Source organism: Henckelia pumila, chromosome 4, assembly GCF_033568475.1.
Source record: "Henckelia pumila isolate YLH828 chromosome 4, ASM3356847v2, whole genome shotgun sequence".
NCBI lineage: Eukaryota > Viridiplantae > Streptophyta > Magnoliopsida > Lamiales > Gesneriaceae > Henckelia > Henckelia pumila.
In genome coordinates this window covers 62217870-62237300 of record NC_133123.1, presented here as the reverse complement: position 1 = coordinate 62237300, position 19431 = coordinate 62217870, and the positions used below count along the sequence as shown (strand labels likewise).

The 19431-nt window shown below is 34.4% G+C and overlaps 2 protein-coding genes across 2 annotated transcripts; both read left to right on the top strand.

The window, feature by feature from the left end:
* The first annotated feature begins 6754 nt into the window (after nt 1-6754).
* Nucleotides 6755-11228, top strand: LOC140862986 (probable 26S proteasome non-ATPase regulatory subunit 3). The gene is made up of 9 exons (XM_073266049.1): nt 6755-6883; nt 7131-7223; nt 7938-8128; nt 8560-8697; nt 8789-8925; nt 9123-9177; nt 9265-9375; nt 10003-10242; nt 10499-11228. The coding sequence occupies exons 2-9, from the start codon at nt 7142-7144 to the stop codon at nt 11009-11011; spliced, it is 1467 nt and encodes a 488-aa protein (XP_073122150.1). The 5' UTR covers nt 6755-6883; nt 7131-7141; the 3' UTR covers nt 11012-11228.
* Nucleotides 11229-12120: 892 nt separating this feature from the next.
* LOC140860180 (probable ubiquitin-conjugating enzyme E2 23) lies at nt 12121-19209 on the top strand. The gene is made up of 8 exons (XM_073263035.1): nt 12121-12233; nt 13882-15897; nt 16506-16646; nt 16848-17306; nt 17506-17575; nt 17681-17820; nt 17991-18302; nt 18670-19209. The coding sequence occupies exons 2-8, from the start codon at nt 13882-13884 to the stop codon at nt 18919-18921; spliced, it is 3390 nt and encodes a 1129-aa protein (XP_073119136.1). The 5' UTR covers nt 12121-12233; the 3' UTR covers nt 18922-19209.
* The last annotated feature ends 222 nt before the right edge of the window (nt 19210-19431 follow it).

Sequence of the window (19431 nt, the reverse complement as noted above, 5' to 3'; positions counted from 1 at the left end):
GTCAAAAATAGTTTGAGAAAACTATTAGTCTTATTTATTTCTGCACGAGAAGGAATAAATTTAAGGGCAAATTGAGCGATCGATTATGGAAAAATATTTGTGGTATGATTCAATGTTACTACTTTCTTGTTTTTCAAGCTTTGAAATTGAGCGATCGATTATAGAGAATTATTGGGTGATGCTAAACATCTATAACATTTTATGTATCTCTAATTTTTTTCTTTTAAAGGTATAGGTATTAAGATTAATGATTTTATTATTAAGCTTATGTCAAGCTAACATTTGTTTTAATGGGGAAAGAGAAGGAGAATTTGGTGTGTCGTTGGTTTGGTGTGCCATTAGTTTGGTGACCTTTGAATCCCATAAGAAATCACTAATTTGGTATTTTTTTCTATTTATATAAATATTTTTTAGTGATGAATGCATTCATGAAATATTGGGTTGGTTTTGAAATGAAAATTGACCCTAATATTTTGCTTTTTATTACTACTCAAAGTAGGATTTTCAAAGAGTTAAGTGGATTCTCTATCAGATCGAAATTGTGTTTATTTTTATAGTCAATTGATAGAAAGATAATTCAATTAAAATATAAATATGGGAGCTCAATCAAGATATGCATACAATTGATATTGTTTTTTATTATCCTGATTTTGTTTTATGTTTATTATTTATGTTGGGTGTTTTTGTATAGAATATAAGTAATGTCAACAATTGGAGTCTAATTTATATAATATCAAAATAGGATATAGAATCCACTTATATTTTTTTGTTCTTTATGTTTTGTATATTTGATATTGAGTTCCTTTGTGTTATTGAGCTAAATGATATGTGTTGGATTAACTTTAAAGTTAATTTGTTCTATTTATATTGGTTATGGTGATACTGTTTTATATGTTCCGAATGCAGAAATGGTTAACAAAAAGAGTATACGGATGAGAATCTTATAGGTGGAGGAGCAAGGATGCGAACCATGATGTTCTTTTATCAAGGACCTTGACCTTTTCAATTGTAACGTGGGATTCCCAAAGTGTAGAGTCCAAAGACCTAGTCCCGATTGTGGTGTGTTTTACTTGCCTATGGGCGGAACGCTATGCTCGTGATGACCTTTTTACATGGAAATATCATACTGATTGCAACATAGACGGTATATGGCATACGTTGCTGCATCCATCCTAAACGACGAATGTGGTTTGATGAAAATGGATTTAAGAAAATGAGAATGGAGTGAACAATTATTTTTGATGTATTTTGTACTGTATTTTGATCGGATGGATAACTGTGTTGATGAAGTTGGTACTGTATCTAGTAGAATGGATGTGTAATTTCCATTTATTGAATCATCATAATACCAAATTTAACAAATCATACCACAATAAGAACGTTTTATAATTCATTTGCCATATAATATACTACTGGTCAATATAACTGGTATCGTGTCTGACCACACACCAACACCATCATGGAAAACATGTATGAAAAATGTACCAAATTTAACAAAACTTCATACCACAGTAAGACATTATTAAACTTTATTTGCAAGCTAAAGTACTACGGATCAATATATTTGGTACTTCATGACCACACACCAACACCCTGGAAAACATGTATGAAAGATGTACTAAATTTGACAAAACCTCATACCATAATAAGATATTATTATACTTCATTTGCAAGCTAAAGTACTACGAATCAATATCATTTGTACTGCATTTCTGACCACACACTAACGCCATGAAAAACTTGTATGAAAGATGCACCAAATTTAAAAGAATTTCATACATTTCTGACCACACACTAACGCCATTAAAAACATGTATGAAAGATGTACCAAATTTAACAGAATCTCATACCACAAGACATTATTATACTTCATTTGCGACATAATGTACTATGGATCAATATATTTGGTACTGCGTTTCTGACCACGCACCAACACCACCCTGAAAAACATGTATGTGAGATGTACCAAATTTAACAAAACCTCATACCTCAATAAGATATTATTATACTTCATTTGCAAGCTAAAGTACTACGGATCAATGTAATTGGTACTGCATTTTTGACTACGCACCAACACCACCATGAAAAACATGTATGAAAGATGTAACAAATTTAATAGAATCTCATACCACAAATAGACATTATTATACTTCATTTGCAAGCTAAAGTACTATATATCAATATAATTGGTACTGCGTTTTTGACCACGCATCAACACCACCATGAAAAACATGTATGAAAGATGTACCAAATTTAACAGAATCTCATACCACAAATAGACATTATTATACTTCATTTGCGACATAATGTACTACGGATCAATATATTTGGTACTGTGTTTCTGACCACATACCAACACCACCCTGGAAATCATGTATGAAAGATGTACCAAATTTAACAGAATATCATACCACAATTAGACATTATTCTACTTCATTTTCGACATAATGCACTACTTATCAATATATTTGGTACTGCGTGTCTGACCATGCACATGGAAAATATGTATGAAAGATGTACCAAATTTAACAGAATCTTATACCACAATTACACATTATTATACTTCATTTGCAACATAATGTAACTATGTATCAATATATTTGGTACTGTGTTTCTTAACACTTCTTCTTCAAGATAAAGTACTATGATTTATACTACAAAATTAGACATTTGATGTGTAAACATGTGTTAATCACCATTGATGATACAAAATTAGGACATTGGATGCATAGATAAAATTGTTTTAACCATAGATGTTACAAACAAATACAATGGATACATATACATGTGTTTGTTAATCACCATATATGCTACTAAATTCGACATTAGAATGCATAAACAAGTGATAATCATGATTGATACTACAGAATTAGACATCATTGATGTTACAAAATTGGGACATTGGATGCATAGCTAAGGTTGTTTTAACCATAGATGTTACAAACATATACAATTGATACATATACAAGTGTTTGTCAATCACCATATGTTTTGCCAAAACTAGACATTAAAATGCATAAACATGTGCTAATCATCATTGATGCTATAAAATCCTGCACTTGATGCATAAACATGTGATAATAACAAGTCATTGATCTCCTTCTTGTAATGTATATACGCAGTATGAATGAAATATACTTTGTCGCACGTTTATCCTTTAATTGAAGGTACCAAACTCGCAATCCGTGGTATTACATGTCGATCTTCATTCTTGTAAGTTATCAAAAGTATGAATGACATATGCTTTGTCGTATATAATGGCTTCATATATGGTAGCAGTCACACGATATGTGGTTTATATGTACGCATTGTGCGGTACGATGAGCATACTTACTAGTTTGTGATCTTCATTCTTGTAAGTTATGAGAAGTATTAATGACATGTGTGTCGTCGTAGGCACTTACTTAATAAATAGTACAACATGCGTTATTTGTGATATTAAATTTATCAATGTGCGATACGATGGGTATACGTACTAATTGATCTCCATTCTTGTAAGTTATCAGAAGTATGAATGACATATGCGTTGTCATATATATTTTTTTAATATATGGTAGCAGATACACTATATGTGATATCAACAGTAAGAATGGTCTTATTATATAGTACTTATGTCTTTATTTATGGTACACTTGTAGCTTATTTATGGTATCAATAATATCCAATGCGTAGTACCATGTACATATGTATGAGTTAGTGATATTTGTTCGTGTGGCATCAACAATACGAATTGTTTTAATATATAGTACGTATATCTTGATTTGTAGTACACAATAGCTTAATTGTGGTATCAATAATACATAATGCGAGGTACCATAAACACATGTATGCGTAACGGTTTTCATTCTTGTATGATATTAGTTGTATTAACTACTCTGCTTTGTTGTGATTATTCATGTTTTTAGCTTAATTAGTACTAATTTTTCATTCACCAAATACTCATATTATTATCAAAACAACTACGTTCATAACAATATTGATAGTATATGTGGCTAAACCAAACAATATGAAGTTATGATAAATAATACTAGTACTACAGTTACGTGCACCTGGTACTAATATCATTATCAAAATAATGCTACTTCATGAATAATATTAGTATTACATGTGGCTGAACCAAACAAGACCAACACGGTTAAAATACCAAAAAATTGTATCAGTACATCAATGCAAACTGACAAACAAAATAAACTACTACTAGTACTACATATTTGAGTCATTAATATAAATTTATAATCAAATATACAAAACTAATTTCATTCTTCAAATAATAGATGCATGCCCATGCTTCCAAAATGTGGCTCCTGCCAATGTATCATACTTCATTCTCCGACTCCTGGAAAGAGACCAAGAACATTATCAATAAAAAAATTGACAAACAAGAATCAAAATTAAAATTGAGTAAAATTATGCGAAAATCAAACAAAAAGCAGCGGCAAAGGGAACCAATGACATCTAAAAATTTAATCAAAACCAAACAAAAACCCTCAAAAATAGAACAAAAACTAGCAGTAAATAGAAGAAAAACCTGCAAGCAAAAAACATGGACAAACCAAAGAGAAACCAATGTAAAATATTTAACCAGAGAGTGAATGAAAAGATTGAGTGCTCAATTTAAGCTGACTTGTGGGGTTGGGTCCTCGACTCTTGAAGGTCTTTGCAATGGAGTTATGGGCAAGGCAGGTTTCGGAAGAAGCCCCATTTTGCTCCCTTATCTGATATCGAATTCATTTAATCTACCCAATAAATTCACCATTTACTTGAGTCCATCGAGTAATTCCAATGGTGCTGCAATATTTGGAGATAAGTCGTATGCATTCCGATATATTCACAGGATCTCAAGCAGCACCTTGCACTACAATCATGTCATTCAAAATTAGAAGCTCACAAAATTAATCTAGTAAATTTGATCATCAACTAAATGTAACCACCACACTATTAAATAACTCACGTTGTTAAAAAATATAACTACAACTAAAACAATTTGTAGAATGAAGATTGAAATCAACTTAAAATTGTGTTTTTCTTGAAAGTCTGATGACAAGCTCAATGTGAACACAACATGAAAACTAATACACTCGACGTCATAAAAAATAATCACAAACTCAAAATGTGCAGCATAATTATAAAGTTAAATATTTAAAAATACAAAAAATAATCCAAGTAAACTCAATATTTTTTTTCCAAATTTCAAGTGTATTCTCCCTAAATATGCAGAGCTCATCCCTATGGCTCACATCATCCCTTTCACATAAATTTCATTAGTATAACCAAAAAATAAAATAAAAAGGGAAAAACATTTTGCATAACTAATAGAACAAAATCAGAAGCATGACAATAAAAGACACGACACATTTTAGTAAATTAAGGTATTTATTAAATCAAACAAAAGTGGGTCAAAGCTTTTATAAAATTACCATGAAATATAGAAAAAATCGAGAACACGCTGATCAAATTGGAGAAAACTCTGAAAAAATCCCAAAAAAACTTCCGCTCGACCGAGTACACTTTCTTGTAGATGTGTTCTTGAAAATTACGTGTTCTCCCATCTTCTTTTTCCTGTGAAATGGAAAATAAATTAGTTGTTTTCAGATCATTCATAATATTGTAATATACAAATATAAGAATGTAAGATTTTTACATATAAGTAGAAAGAACACAAATCAAATAAAATCTAGAATAATTCGACAAATCACCAAAAGAGCTAAAATAAAACCAACATGATTCGATTAAACCAAAATAAATCGAAAGAAACTAGAGAAAATTAAAAAAAACTAGCACAAATCGAATATATAAACTACAATTTGCACCATATTCCCTAATCATCTAACTACACAAGGTTAAGAATTGTAAAAAGAATATAATGCAAAAAAAAAAATGACTTCTATAAAATATTTTCAATACAATCAAGCACCAATAGCAGAAATTTTTTAGTTGTTTTGACAATTTTAACAACAACTATAGCTCAATTCTTGTTCACCAATGTGCTGCATATAACCTAGAAATATGAAATTAAACTATTGTGTTCGAGAAGATTTCACTAAAGCTCTTAGAAATCTGAAATTGAACTATTGTCTGCAAGAGGAATTCACTAAAACTTTGAAGAAGGATACCAAATTCATCCGGATATCTCAGAATCAACCCAACAATAATATGTCACTGAAATCGAACAAACATAAATTCTTCTTTCACTCGAAAAAATCAACAAAAACCCAACACAAATCAAATATACTACCATAAATCAACAAGAAATCGACAATAAATTCAACATATGTTGCTTTGGCTCGTCCCTCGTTATCGTATGTGTTACTTTGGCTCGCCCCAATTCAAAACTCATATCCCTCGTCGTCGCCCTGTAGATAAATTAATTCCTTCGACCATGGGTTTTCTTGCGTGAGAAGGAGGCGTGGGTTTAGAAGGGAAAAAAATGATCCGTGAATTTTCTCGTCTGAGAAGAAGAAGAAGAGAAGACGTGAGTTTTTTCTAAGAGAAGAAGAGAATATGCATAAAATTAGTGTGAATAATTTAGGAGAAATAAAATTAATGGTAAAATCAATAAATAAGTGAAACAGGGAGTGCAAAATAAATTTTTGATGTAATAGGGAGTGCAGTATAAGATTTTATGACATTGGTACTGAACCTAAAGTTTAGTTTGTGTATGGGGATTTATCTCCAAATTTCCCTTATTATTATATAATTATTATTTTAAATAAAAAAAGAAGAAAACATAACCGTTTTACTAAAATGTCCCGCACCCATTCATAGGCCTTGGGAAAGCAGACCAACTTGTTTTTTACAGATTGCTTGGAGAAGAAGACCCCCCAAATCACCGAGCCAACAATTTAGGGTTTTAAATTGATTCCAGAAAGTCGTTGAATCCGAGGTACAGATTCCGCTTATCTTCTTCTACGGATGCATATCTGAACCAGAATTGACTGTTTCATTTCTTGCAATTGCTGATATTGTTTAAATGCATGCATCACTTTAAATCTGTCGAAACCCTAGATTCACCCTTTGTTACTGATCAAATCTTACTTCGAAAACTACTTTTTATTTTAATTTTACTTAGAATCTGATCTGCGTCAATTAGTTCAAAAAAACCGTTGGCTAATTTTGCGTTTATTTCCCAGATTCGAAGAAAATGACACAAGATATCGAGATGAAGGAGCAGCGGCCCACCCCTTCAAATTCAATTGTCACCAGTTCTCCCTCACCTCTCCAGCGTATGTGTCTTTTATTTGTGTGAAAATACTTGAGTTCTTTGTTTGTGTCTTTGTAATGGATATTTTACTGAATTAAACTGTATTTGGAGCTTCGACTTTGTTGAATAAAACAAGAAGAGTGAGTTTCATTGTGTTTCTTTTTATTCCCTTTGGTTTTAAAGTATTATAATATAGTGGAAATGTTGTTGAATGGTTTGTGCCAAAAGCTCCAGCTTGACATCTAAGGTGTAGAGTAAATTCATAGAACATCATGAGATAAGGGGCTTAAAAACTGAACTTAATAAAATGTGGAGTTTCGCACTCCAAGGGACTTCATTATTTTTCAGTGGATTATTCTACTTAAGCTCAATTTGGTTGGAACCTTAGCTTTACTTCATTCTTTCAAATAAGAAACATCATCGTTCATTCTATTTGTGTTTTAAGCTTTAGCTATCACTTCTATAACTTATGTTGAAGGTGTAAGTTGGTCTTGAATCTTTCATCCTGTCTTTGGTACTAAGCTGAAAACCTGAAGCGATTTCTCCCTAAAGCTCAAGTTCATGGAGCCAGCACAATCATTAGTTTTATACCTTAACAGCACTCAATTACATTTAGAGAGCTTAATGTAAATTATATCTTAATTTTTAATGAGTTCGATCTTTAGAGAGCTTAATGTAAATTATATCTTAATTTTTAAATGAGTTTGATCTTCTTTTTCCTGGCCGATTATTTTAGATTTGAAGGACATAGCATCTTTGGTTGAGACTGGGGCATACACCCGGGAGGTTCGAAGAATTGCAAGGGCCATTCGATTGACAATTCAGCTGAGGAAGAACCTCACGACTTCTGTTCTATCTGCATTTCTCAATTTTGTGCTAGTGCCAGGATCAGAGGTGCATTCACGATTGTCGTCCTACCTTCCCAAGGTGAGAAAGAGGTTTTTTAAATTTTGGAAATAAGCTTTTAAAATTATTTCAAATATAACTTTTTCTTCATTTTGTTGGTGGATAAATCACCCAACAATTTATTGATATATTGTGAAACAGTAGTATATCTGATTTTGGACGTTCAACTCTGTTTTTACTTTTTACCATTGCTCTGAGACATAGTTTTTAACCACATACTGTTGTGTTTTTCACTTTTTCTGGGTTTTGTTTCTAAATTGACTTAGAAGGTGACATCTTTTTTTATACCATGAGTAAATGAAATGCATTTAAAATTGGTGAACTAAATGGATTTGAGCAGCGGTTGGCATTTTATTCTGAGGTCGTTTGTCTCATCAGATTAAATGGCATCTAATATAACAAGAGTTAAGATATATTGCGTATAACTCATAAAGTTTTGCTGAATGTTGTAGGAGGATGAAAATGATATGGAAGTTGATTCCGCTACATCTAGCGCTCAAGCTCCTGTAAAACACTCCTTACCAGAGATTGAGATTTATTGCTATTTACTTGTTTTGATATTTCTGATTGATCAGAAAAGATACAGTGAGGTATAGTAGTATATTTAAATTAGTGCAAGGCTTCCATAACTAGATTATGTTTTGAGTGTGTTAATCTATTGATGATTCTTTGATACAATAGGCCAAGGCTTGTTCTTCTGCAAGCATTGCACGCCTAAAGAATCTTAACAGGCGAACTGTTGATGTCCTAGCATCCAGGCTCTACTTTTACTACAGTCTAAGCTATGAACTTACTGGTGATCTTGCTGAAATACGTGGGTATGCCTATGTTTACTCGTTTGAATTTGTTGCATAGCCTTTGATACCCTATCTCTTTTCTAATGCACAGATACCGTGGTTTGAAAACCAAGGAACCAGGATGCTATATATGTTCTTGTTTGTAACTTTAACTGTGTTGATTATGAACCGATGGTGTATTGGTGTTATATCTGATAGAGATTTTCATATTTTTTCAGAAGCCTTCTTGCTCTGCACCGAATTGCTACTTTGCGACATGACGAGTTGGGTCAGGTTGGTGGTTGTTGAATCAGCTATTAAATTTGTTAGCTTGGGTAGTAGTGTTCTTGTGAGTGATGATATGGTGATGGCATGGTGCAGGAAACTCTTCTGAATCTGTTACTTAGGAATTACCTCCAATACAACTTATATGATCAAGCTGAAAAACTGAGATCAAAGGCGCCTCGTTTCGAAGCTCACTCAAATCAGCAGGCAACTCTAGAACCACAGCTCCAATCATTTTATGCTTTTCATTATGAGATGTGGATTGTTTCTTTCAATCTTTCCATATTTTCTGTAATATGATTGATCATTTAGTAAAACAATTGGTTTGACTTAGGCCGAATATCGAGTGGAATGTAATATTGATATAAAGAGGATATTAGAATGTTGTAAATTCAGTACAGGAAAATATTTGCATCTTTAAATAACCCGGGACTCGTAGATTGTTGTCAATGAACATTAAGTGCTTGAACTGTTAGTTTAGAAAGAGATTGATAGACCAGATTAACATCACATCTATATGAAATGGAAAAGGATCTCGTAAATGGCTGATTCAAACAACTATATTTTGTGTACTAGAGATATCTTCGGGTTGATGAGTTTTAACGAAGTGAAATTACAATTTTATCATTTATGCTTAGTTTGTGCTATTTCATGGTGTTCTTGTATCAACATCGCACATAATGTGGTAAATTTAGTGATTTTGTCTCTCCGTAAATTCAGCATTTCTATTAGATGTTATTCTCTCTTAACACGTGTCAAAAACGTTTTACTGTTCCAGGGATAACTGTCGTCTATGTCATCTGATTGTTCTAACTCTGTCTGTATTCTCTTCAGTTCTGTCGGTACCTCTTTTACCTCGGAAAGATCAGGACAATTCAGTTGGAGTACACCGATGCCAAAGAATCACTCCTGCAAGCTTCTAGGAAAGCACCTGCTTCTGCTCTTGGTTTCCGAGTTCAATGCAACAAGTGGGCTATAATTGTCCGTTTACTGCTTGGAGAGATTCCAGAAAGAACTGTTTTTATGCAGAAAGGGATGGAAAAAGCTCTGAGGCCTTACTTTGAGCTTACAAATGTGAGTATGAATCTATTTAAAGTAAATAGTAACTGTCGACAATCATGAAGAATGTTAGATACCATCTATACCCATATGAAATTGTTCTCATAAGGAAGCCATTGAAGGCTTTCCACATTTAATTGCGTTTGTAGAAATCAGGTTTATATAAACAAATCCTGAAACCTTATTGGGCCAGGATAGGAATTTTTTGGGGTATTTGGCATCTTTAAACTCAAATCATTTGGTACCAACGGATTCTATGCTTGGGTTTCAGGCCGTTCGAATTGGAGATCTGGAGCTGTTCAAAACAGTTGCTGAAAAGTTCTCCAGCACCTTCAGCTCTGATCGAACTAACAATCTAATAGTCAGGCTACGCCACAATGTTATCAGGACTGGTTTACGCAACATCAGTATCTCATATTCCAAGATCTCACTTGTTGATGTTGCTAAGAAGCTAAGATTGGATTCGCCAAATCCTGTTGCTGATGCTGAAAGCATTGTATCCAAAGCAATTCGAGATGGTGCGATTGATGCCACATTGGACCATGCTAATGGATGGATGGTATCGAAGGAGACAGGGGATATATACTCTACAAACGAGCCTCAAGCTGCTTTCAACTCCAGAATTGCTTTCTGCCTGAATATGCATAATGAGGCGGTTCGTGCTCTTCGATTCCCTCCTAATTCTCACAAGGAAAAGGAAAGCGCGGAGAAGAGGAGAGAGAGACATCAGCAGGAGCAAGAGCTTGCGAAACATATAGCCGAGGAGGATGATGACGAATTCTGATTAATTTTCTCTTGCAAGGTGTTCCATTTTCCATTCTCTTTGATGGGGCTACTGAATTTTTCTAAGACATTTTGTTACGTATATCTTACCGAGCTTCAAGATGTTGGATCGCTTCATTTAACTTTAAAGAATCTCCTTTATTCAGAATTTATGTTAATTATTTTTTGAACTTTTCATTACTTCTAAATTTGCAATTTGATTCATTTCAAAAATAAAATAACTTGATTTCTTCAACATCAAATGGATTATTTCACTGGGAAGTTGTTCTTTTTCCATCCCCGATGTCTCAACTCTAAAGAAAAAGCATTTTGCCTGCCTTGGTTGTCATAATTAGCTAAAGAACATTTATGTATTCCTTTTTCATACCATCAGTTTTAATATATTCTCATGGCTCTGACTTAATCGCTGGGGTGTATTTTATAGACTAGTATATATAAATTTTAAGAATTATTTTTTTTTTCCAAATATAGGAAATTATATTCAATTAAATAAGATTCGAGGGACTATACACAACTCTTCAAGTAAGAAATAAAGTAATAAAACTAATTAAGTTTAAAATATTATTTGGTTGATAGATTGAAGCAAGAGAGAGATGTATCACATGTATCTTGTTTGATCGAGAGATGATATAAGCAATAGATATATTATTGGTATGATAAGATATCATAAAAGCGAACGGTAAATTGTTACGAAAACACGAACACTGAGACATATTTAAATTTATCACGCCATATCATAAATTTAGATAAACTGAAACATAAGATAAATAATAGATGTACATTAAATTATATTACATCATTTCTTCTTCCATAACACGAAACTGTAACAAAAAATAGTAATTGTTCGATAACAAAAATGATCTCACGGATCAACTCGTCTCATATTTATAACAAAAAATAATATTTTTTCATATGTCAGATCAAATAATAGATATCTCATAAAATTTGTCGGTGAGATTGTAGCATTTTAATTTCCGTGATAATAATAATAATAATAATGAAAAAAAGAGATGACCTACGAAACAATTCTACGACAGTGTAATGACAGAAAAGCCCATGGTAGGCTCTATAAGAGCTTCTCCACTATGTAAATGTCATACGATGAATGACCTTTAAACAATATGCATTTAGTATTGTTGTCTGGATCAATATAATCGGAGGGAAGTGCCACACATTCAATCAGCTGCCGTGTTCAGCTCGCTTTTTGCTCTCCGATTTCTGAGGTAATCGATATAATTATTCTTCACATTCCTCCAATTTGCGTTTGATTGAATTCCTTGTATTTCTGAGCATTTTTTTTTAAAAAAAGAATTTGGTGATTCGTTTACTTGTTTCCGACGTCTTGTAGGATTTTGGCGGACGAGTTGATGTAGATTATAGTTGTTTGATCTGTTTTTTGTGCATTTTATTTGTTAACTCATCCTTTAGCTGAACGAGTTTTTCAAAAGATGACGGGTTTGAACGGGTCTCTGGATTTTTCGTTATTAATTGCTTCTTTAGTTTTTCTTTTTGCATAACCTGGATTCTTAAATTTCAATTTCTCATTATTTTTAGCTTCATTGTCATAATGACCAATTGAAGCTTCCGCAATGGGGAGGATGGTAAATAATGTTAAAGTGGAGCATGGTTTTCAAGATGAGGTCTTAAGGAACTCAATTTAGTCTGTTGTTACATGTCCCTGTAGGAGTTTGTATTTTAGGCTTAGTTTGGAAGTTGAAAGGGAAAAGAAGAGAAAAGAAAAGAAGGTAAGGGAAAGGGAATGAAGAGAAATGACGTATTTCTTTGTTTGAGAGTTGAAGAAAGAAAAGAAAGGAAATGAGTTAAATTTATTTAAAATCAAATTTTTTTTGTTTGTGTTTCCTCAGGAAAATTTTTTGGTTGAAATGGAGGAAATTTTAATCATCCTTCCTTTCTTTTCCTTCCTTTAAAAAACTCCCAAACAATCAACTTTTTAAAATTTTATTTCCTTTCCCTTCCAAATCACATCTCCCAAATGAAACCTTAGAAGAGGGAATTCTCTGCTACTCACAAATACAATTGCATTGTGCATAGTAATCTCATAATTGTTCCTGAAGACTTGACATTTGGAAGATTTATTGAAGATTAAGAACTTTTTACTTTCACTAGCTTCTTATTCTCTAGTCTTGACTGAGTTACGGAACACCGCTAATTCTACTTACTTTTCAGACTATTGATTTGAATTTTGGTGTTATGCCGCAGAGTACGCATTAAAATTTGTGACTTGTTGTATGGTATCTCTTTTACAAACTTGCCTTGTTAAGTTGTTTGCTTTGGTGCCCCTCGATTGACTAAGATTTTCTCCAATCATATAGAAAGTCTATCTGACGTATGCATTAAGTTCCCGTTTGGAATTGAATGTTATGTCGCAGAGTACACGTTGATATTTCTGATTTGTTGTATGATTATCACTTTTACTAACTTGCCTTGTCAAGAAGTTTGCCTTGGTGCTCTTCAATGTACTGAAATTTTCTCCAATCATATAGAAAGGCTATCTGACGTATGCATGAAGTTTCTATAAGTGCTTTTGGAATTGAATTTGTATTGGGATATGAGATTGGGTTATGTATAATTGGTCCAGTAGAGCCAGTTGCGATTCCATTAATGATCATGGACGATTTCTTGAAATAACCTGAATAGGGAGGGCGGGAGGGTAACGATCTTCCACATTTTCGTTACGTGATTTTTTTTTTGTGAATGGGAATAGTGCGGCATGATCCAAGTATCTTTATTGAGATGTTAAATAGAATATCTATCAGCCTATTAAAGATAGAGAATGTGGATATATCATGGGCGTCTGTCTATACCAGCTGCATATTTTATGCATTCAAGAATGTCTTTATTGTTCATCAGATGGAATCTCAGCGGAGTTCTGATCTTAATCAACCTATCACTACTACAGAGGACGTCACCATTAAACAATGTTATTCAACGTGTGGATCAAATAGAGATCCTGACTTGAGCTGTGCAAATAGACCAGGCGAGGTTCTCAGGAACTTGCAGAATGTTGCATACGTCTACAGGCAAGATGTTGTGAGTAGCAAAGTTAACAGTAAGATTGGTATTGTGACTGAAGTTGCTGGTGATTCAGATTCCGATAGCATCATAACAGATGATGAAGAAGAGGATGAAGATGAAAAAGATGATGAAACTGGCTATAAAGAGGAGTGTTTTGAGGAAAGAAACAAAAATTCTGATGAAAATTCTACTGGAAAATCTGGTGATAATGACTCTAAGCACGGAATCCTCTCAGTGGACCAAGTTAGAGTGCTTTGGATGGATGAGACTGAAACAAAAGAAAGTACTAATGATGTGACAGTCATCGATAGAGGATTTTTACAAGGTGATTATGTTGCTGCTACTTCAGATCCAACCGGTCAAATAGGGATTGTGGTTGGTGTCAGTATTAATGTTGATTTATTGACACATGATGGATCTGTATTGAAAGATCAATCATCCAAGGACCTGAAACGCATTAGAGAATTCACCGTAGGCGACCATGTTGTCCTTGGGCCCTGGTTGGGTAGAATTGAAGATGTTTTTGATAATGTGACTGTTCTGTTTGATGATGGTTCTGTCTGCAAGGTCATGAATGCGGACCCGTTGCGCCTTAAACAAGTTGGAAAGAACATCCTAGAAGATGGACATTTTCCATATTATCCTGGCCAACGTGTGAAGGCATGCTCATCGTCAGTTTTCAAAAATTCCAGGTGGCTATCTGGATTGTGGAAAGCTAATAGATTGGAAGGCACAGTGACTAAAGTAGCTGTAGGATCAGTGTTCATTTACTGGATTGCTTCTGCTGGGTATGGGCCTGATTCTGATAGCACTCCAGATGAAGAGCAGAGTCCTAAGAACTTAAAACTACTGTCTTGTTTTTCACATACAATTTGGCAGTTGGGTGATTGGTGCCTACTTCCATCGGCGGCAGAGTCATCATTCACACTATTGGACAAGGAACCAACAAAATCAGAAGCTCGGGATTTTGTGAAAGATGAACGGGAATCAGCTGAAACGGGTGACGAGTCTGATGCAGAAGTGGCCACTACCGAGGATCTAGTGGGGAATGGTGATCTGATGCAGCATGATTCAGAGGCTTTCTTGAACAAAAATATAAGATCATCAGAGGAAAGTGTTCTTGTAGGATCCAGTTTATGCAGTTCAGTAACAGCTTCAAAGGAAGCTGTGCATGAAACTTGGCCCCTTCATCGTAAAAAGATTCGTAAAGTTGTTGTTAGGAAGGACAAGAAAGCCCGAAAGAAGGTAGAAAATTTTGAAAGAGCCCTTTTAGTTGTCAATACCAAGACAAAAGTTGATGTTGCATGGCAGGATGGAACAATAAAATTGGGCATGGATTCCACATCTTTGATTCCCATTGATAGTCCTGGGGATCATGAATTTGTTGCTGAGCAGTATGTGGTGGAGAAAGCTGCTGATGACACTGATGATGCCACTGGCACTGAAATCCGACGTGTCGGGGTTGTTAAAAATGTAAATGCAAAAGAACGGACATCTTGTGTCAGATGGTTGAAGCCTGTAATGAGGGCAGAGGACCCCAGAGAATTTGACAGAGAGGAAGTGGTAAGTGTTTATGAGCTGGAGGGCCATCCAGACTATGATTATTGTTATGGAGATGTAGTTGTTCGGCTTTCACCAGTAACTTTTCCTGCCAAAAATTCTGTTGAAGACAGTGCACTTAATAGTTCACATGAGTCAAAGCATGACGAGGGAAAGCATCATGTAAGTAATAATATAGAATCTGCTCATGACATTTCTTCTGAATTTTCGGATCTCTCTTGGGTTGGGAACATCACTGGGCTGAAAGATGGTGACATAGAAGTCACATGGGCTGATGGAATGATATCCTCGGTAAGTTTTCTGCATGCCCTCGAATTACCATCACTTTGTTAAAAACTATACTTTTGATCTTGTTCTGGTCATTTGACTCTTCAATTGATTGAAAGCATTAGTTTCACTCCTGATGTCATAGTTTCATCTATATTTGTTTTATTTTGTTGACTGATTTTCAATGATTAAGAAGTTGGTAGATATGAGCATCATATTTTTGCAACAAATATGAATATCATTTACCGACTGGGTAATTGCTATTCTTTTGTTTTTGTCCGTGCAAAGAGTGCAAGTTTGATTAAGAAGTCGTAAATATTACTATCATATTTTTGCAACAAATATGAATATCATTTGCTGACTCGGTAATTGCTATTCTTTTATTTTTGTCTGTGCAAAGAGTTCAAGCTTCATCAGCAGTTGTTTGAACCTTCAAGAGAGAATGTTAGTTCCCCAAATAATTATCTGCTCACAGCCTTTCATCTAAAATTTATGTTTTTGTACGAGATAATTGGTTGTATAACTAATAGCACTGTATTAATAGAACAATGGATTTGCTTTTTCATATGACATGGACTGATTTAATCTTTTTTTCTTAATCCTCATTGACAGTTGAATCTATGATGTATCAGGTTGGTCCCCAGGCAATATATGTTGTTGGTCGTGATGATGATGAGTCTATTGCAGCTGCAAGTGGTGCTAGCGACGATGATGCTGCCAGCTGGGAAACTGTTGAAGACGATAACATTGAGACTATTGAAGACGACAAAGAGGTAAATGGTGGCTAGAGCAGTTCAATCGTTGTCATTGGCTAATTTCATTTATCTCTCCCATTTGCCATATCCTTTGTTAGCATTTTTTGATCGTCAAACTTAAGGTGTATGATTCATTAGTTGGTCATTAGTTTTTCTATTTATGTTGAAATTTATCTAAATTTCTTTGATACGATTAATGGACTGCACATATGGTATCAGGATCCCACGTCGGACAATTCTAGTGACGTCAAACCTGATATTGAAGATAGCAACTTGGCTGCAGAAAATTCTGGAAAGAATGGTGCGCTCTCAGTTCCCCTGGCTGCACTTGGTTTCATGACCAGACTAGCCTCTGGAATATTTTCAAGGGGACGAAAGGATTCTGATTCACTGGAGTTAAATATCAAAAGTGATGATGATTTTCAGTGTGATGGATTGACTTCGAATAAGGATCCTTGCAATGGGTCAAGCTCAAAACTTAATGATACAGAGGATAAAAATTCGAATCTAAGCATTGATAGTAAGGATGAGGAGCATGATACTCGGGCATCTGATTTATTAGAAGTTGCTGAAACCCTATGCCACTTAAAATTGGCAGAATCAAATGTTTCATTATTCAAAGGCTTTGATATTGTCCCAGATTCTTTTGACCACTATTTTATTGGAGCACAGGGGCAGGTTAGTTCTCAATCAATTACCATAACGATTGCTTGAAAGCTATTCATAATGCAGCATCAGACTGAGAAATTATGCATGTGATAAATCTGAACCTCGCTTTTCTTGGCTTCTTCTCTTTGTCCTTTATTTACCAACTTATAGTTCTTCCTTAGTTCTATCAGGGTTTATGGTCAACTGATCCCTGTTATCCAATTTACAGAATAGCGCTGCAAGGAAGTGGCTCAAGAAAGTGCAACAAGACTGGAATATTCTTCAAAATAACCTACCAGGTATGCTTCCGCTGGTTTCCTATTGCTCTTAACATTTAGAAACTCTTGTTATCATGTGGAAATGATTTTACGAGCTATCTTAAAAATTAAAAGATTGATAAACAGAGGGGATATATGTACGTGTCTATGAAGATAGAATGGATCTTTTGAGGGCAGTCATAGTTGGAGCATATGGGACGCCTTACCAAGATGGCCTTTTCTTTTTTGATTTTCACCTTCCACCAGAATATCCTGATGTTCCGCCTGTAAGCAATCTATGCATTGTCTTTACTGATCCATTATTTATTTAAAGCTGGAAAGCTGTACTTTTTTGTTTGCATCTGTATTCTTTGCCCCCATGTTGCATTGAACTCCTGTAATTTATCTTTGCTGGTTTTGCTCTGTGACATTGAGCAACCAATTTTCATGTTTGCAGTCTGCGTATTATCATTCTGGGGGGTGGCGAATAAATCCAAATTTGTATGAGGAGGGAAAAGTTTGCCTCAGTCTTCTGAATACCTGGACAGGTAGAGGAAATGAGGTCTGGCATCCTTCAACCTCGAGTATTCTTCAAGTATTAGTTTCTCTTCAGGGACTTGTACTAAATTCCAAGCCATATTTCAATGAGGCTGGATATGATAAACAAGTTGGGACGGCTGAAGGGGAGAAAAATTCGTTGTCTTACAATGAGAATACATTTCTACTGAACTGTAAGACAATGATGTATCTGATGCGAAAGCCCCCAAAGGTGATTACTCAAAATTTTTTACCTTTTGGCTTCTATGGTTGTTCAAATGTTATGTTTGACCGAAGGGATTAGACCATGGATCTGTTCTGAAAAATAACCAAATCAGTATTTTGAGAACAGCTCTTTTGAAGATCGGTTTATTGTTTATCAACTGTTGTAAATAACCACAAACGTGTAGCTTTTAGCATATAATATTTCTTTGCTATTATCATCCCATTATTTTCTCATCTTCTACATCAAAAAATATTTGAAAGTTCCTATTAATGGGATGGTTTCGCTAGTGCATTTTGTAGCGTGAACTGTGACAAAATAACTAAATATCTGTAGTCATCCTTGTTAGGTGTTTATTTTCTACGATTTTTTGCAGGATTTTGAAGGCCTGGTTGTTGAGCACTTCAGGAAGCGCGGTTACTATATTCTCAAGGCCTGTGACACATATATGAAAGGACACCTCATCGGTTCACTCACAAAGGACGGATCTGTTTCTAGTGATAATAATTCTAACTTGAATTCAGTCGGTTTCAAGCTAATGCTTGCTAAAGTTGTACCAAAACTTTTCGATGCATTGACTAAAGTTGGAGCTGAATGTCAGGAATTCAAGCATCTCCTACCGTCATAGCAGCAATCCGAAAGAACAATTCGGCCATAATAACTCATCTCAACATACCTCTTGATTCTGTTTGGGTTGGTTAAAAGCGTTGCATTCTCGCGCAGTGGAGGCGTTGGAAACTTCAAAGAAGAGAGACGCACTTCAAAAGTGGGATTGAAACACTAGATATTCATAATCACTCGGAATGATTTACAGTGACTACCAAAAAATATTGTAACATATGTTTAGCAGTTGGTTGAAAATTTTGATACCAGATATTGGCAGGCATTTGTTGACTATTGATACACATTATTTTCCCTTCTGTTTTGTCTTTTTTGGACTTTGCCTTTGCATTGCCCCCAAGTCTGGGCATTTGATGCATTCCTTCGACTATTGGTCTTTTTTTTTGGTCCATAATTCATGGATGGAGTTTTACTGATGCATTGTTCCTTCATTGTATTTACTTATTTTTTGTAATCCCAACTCTTCGGCATGTAACATTCTTGGGTGAATCTTCTATATTCCCGTAATACGGCAAAG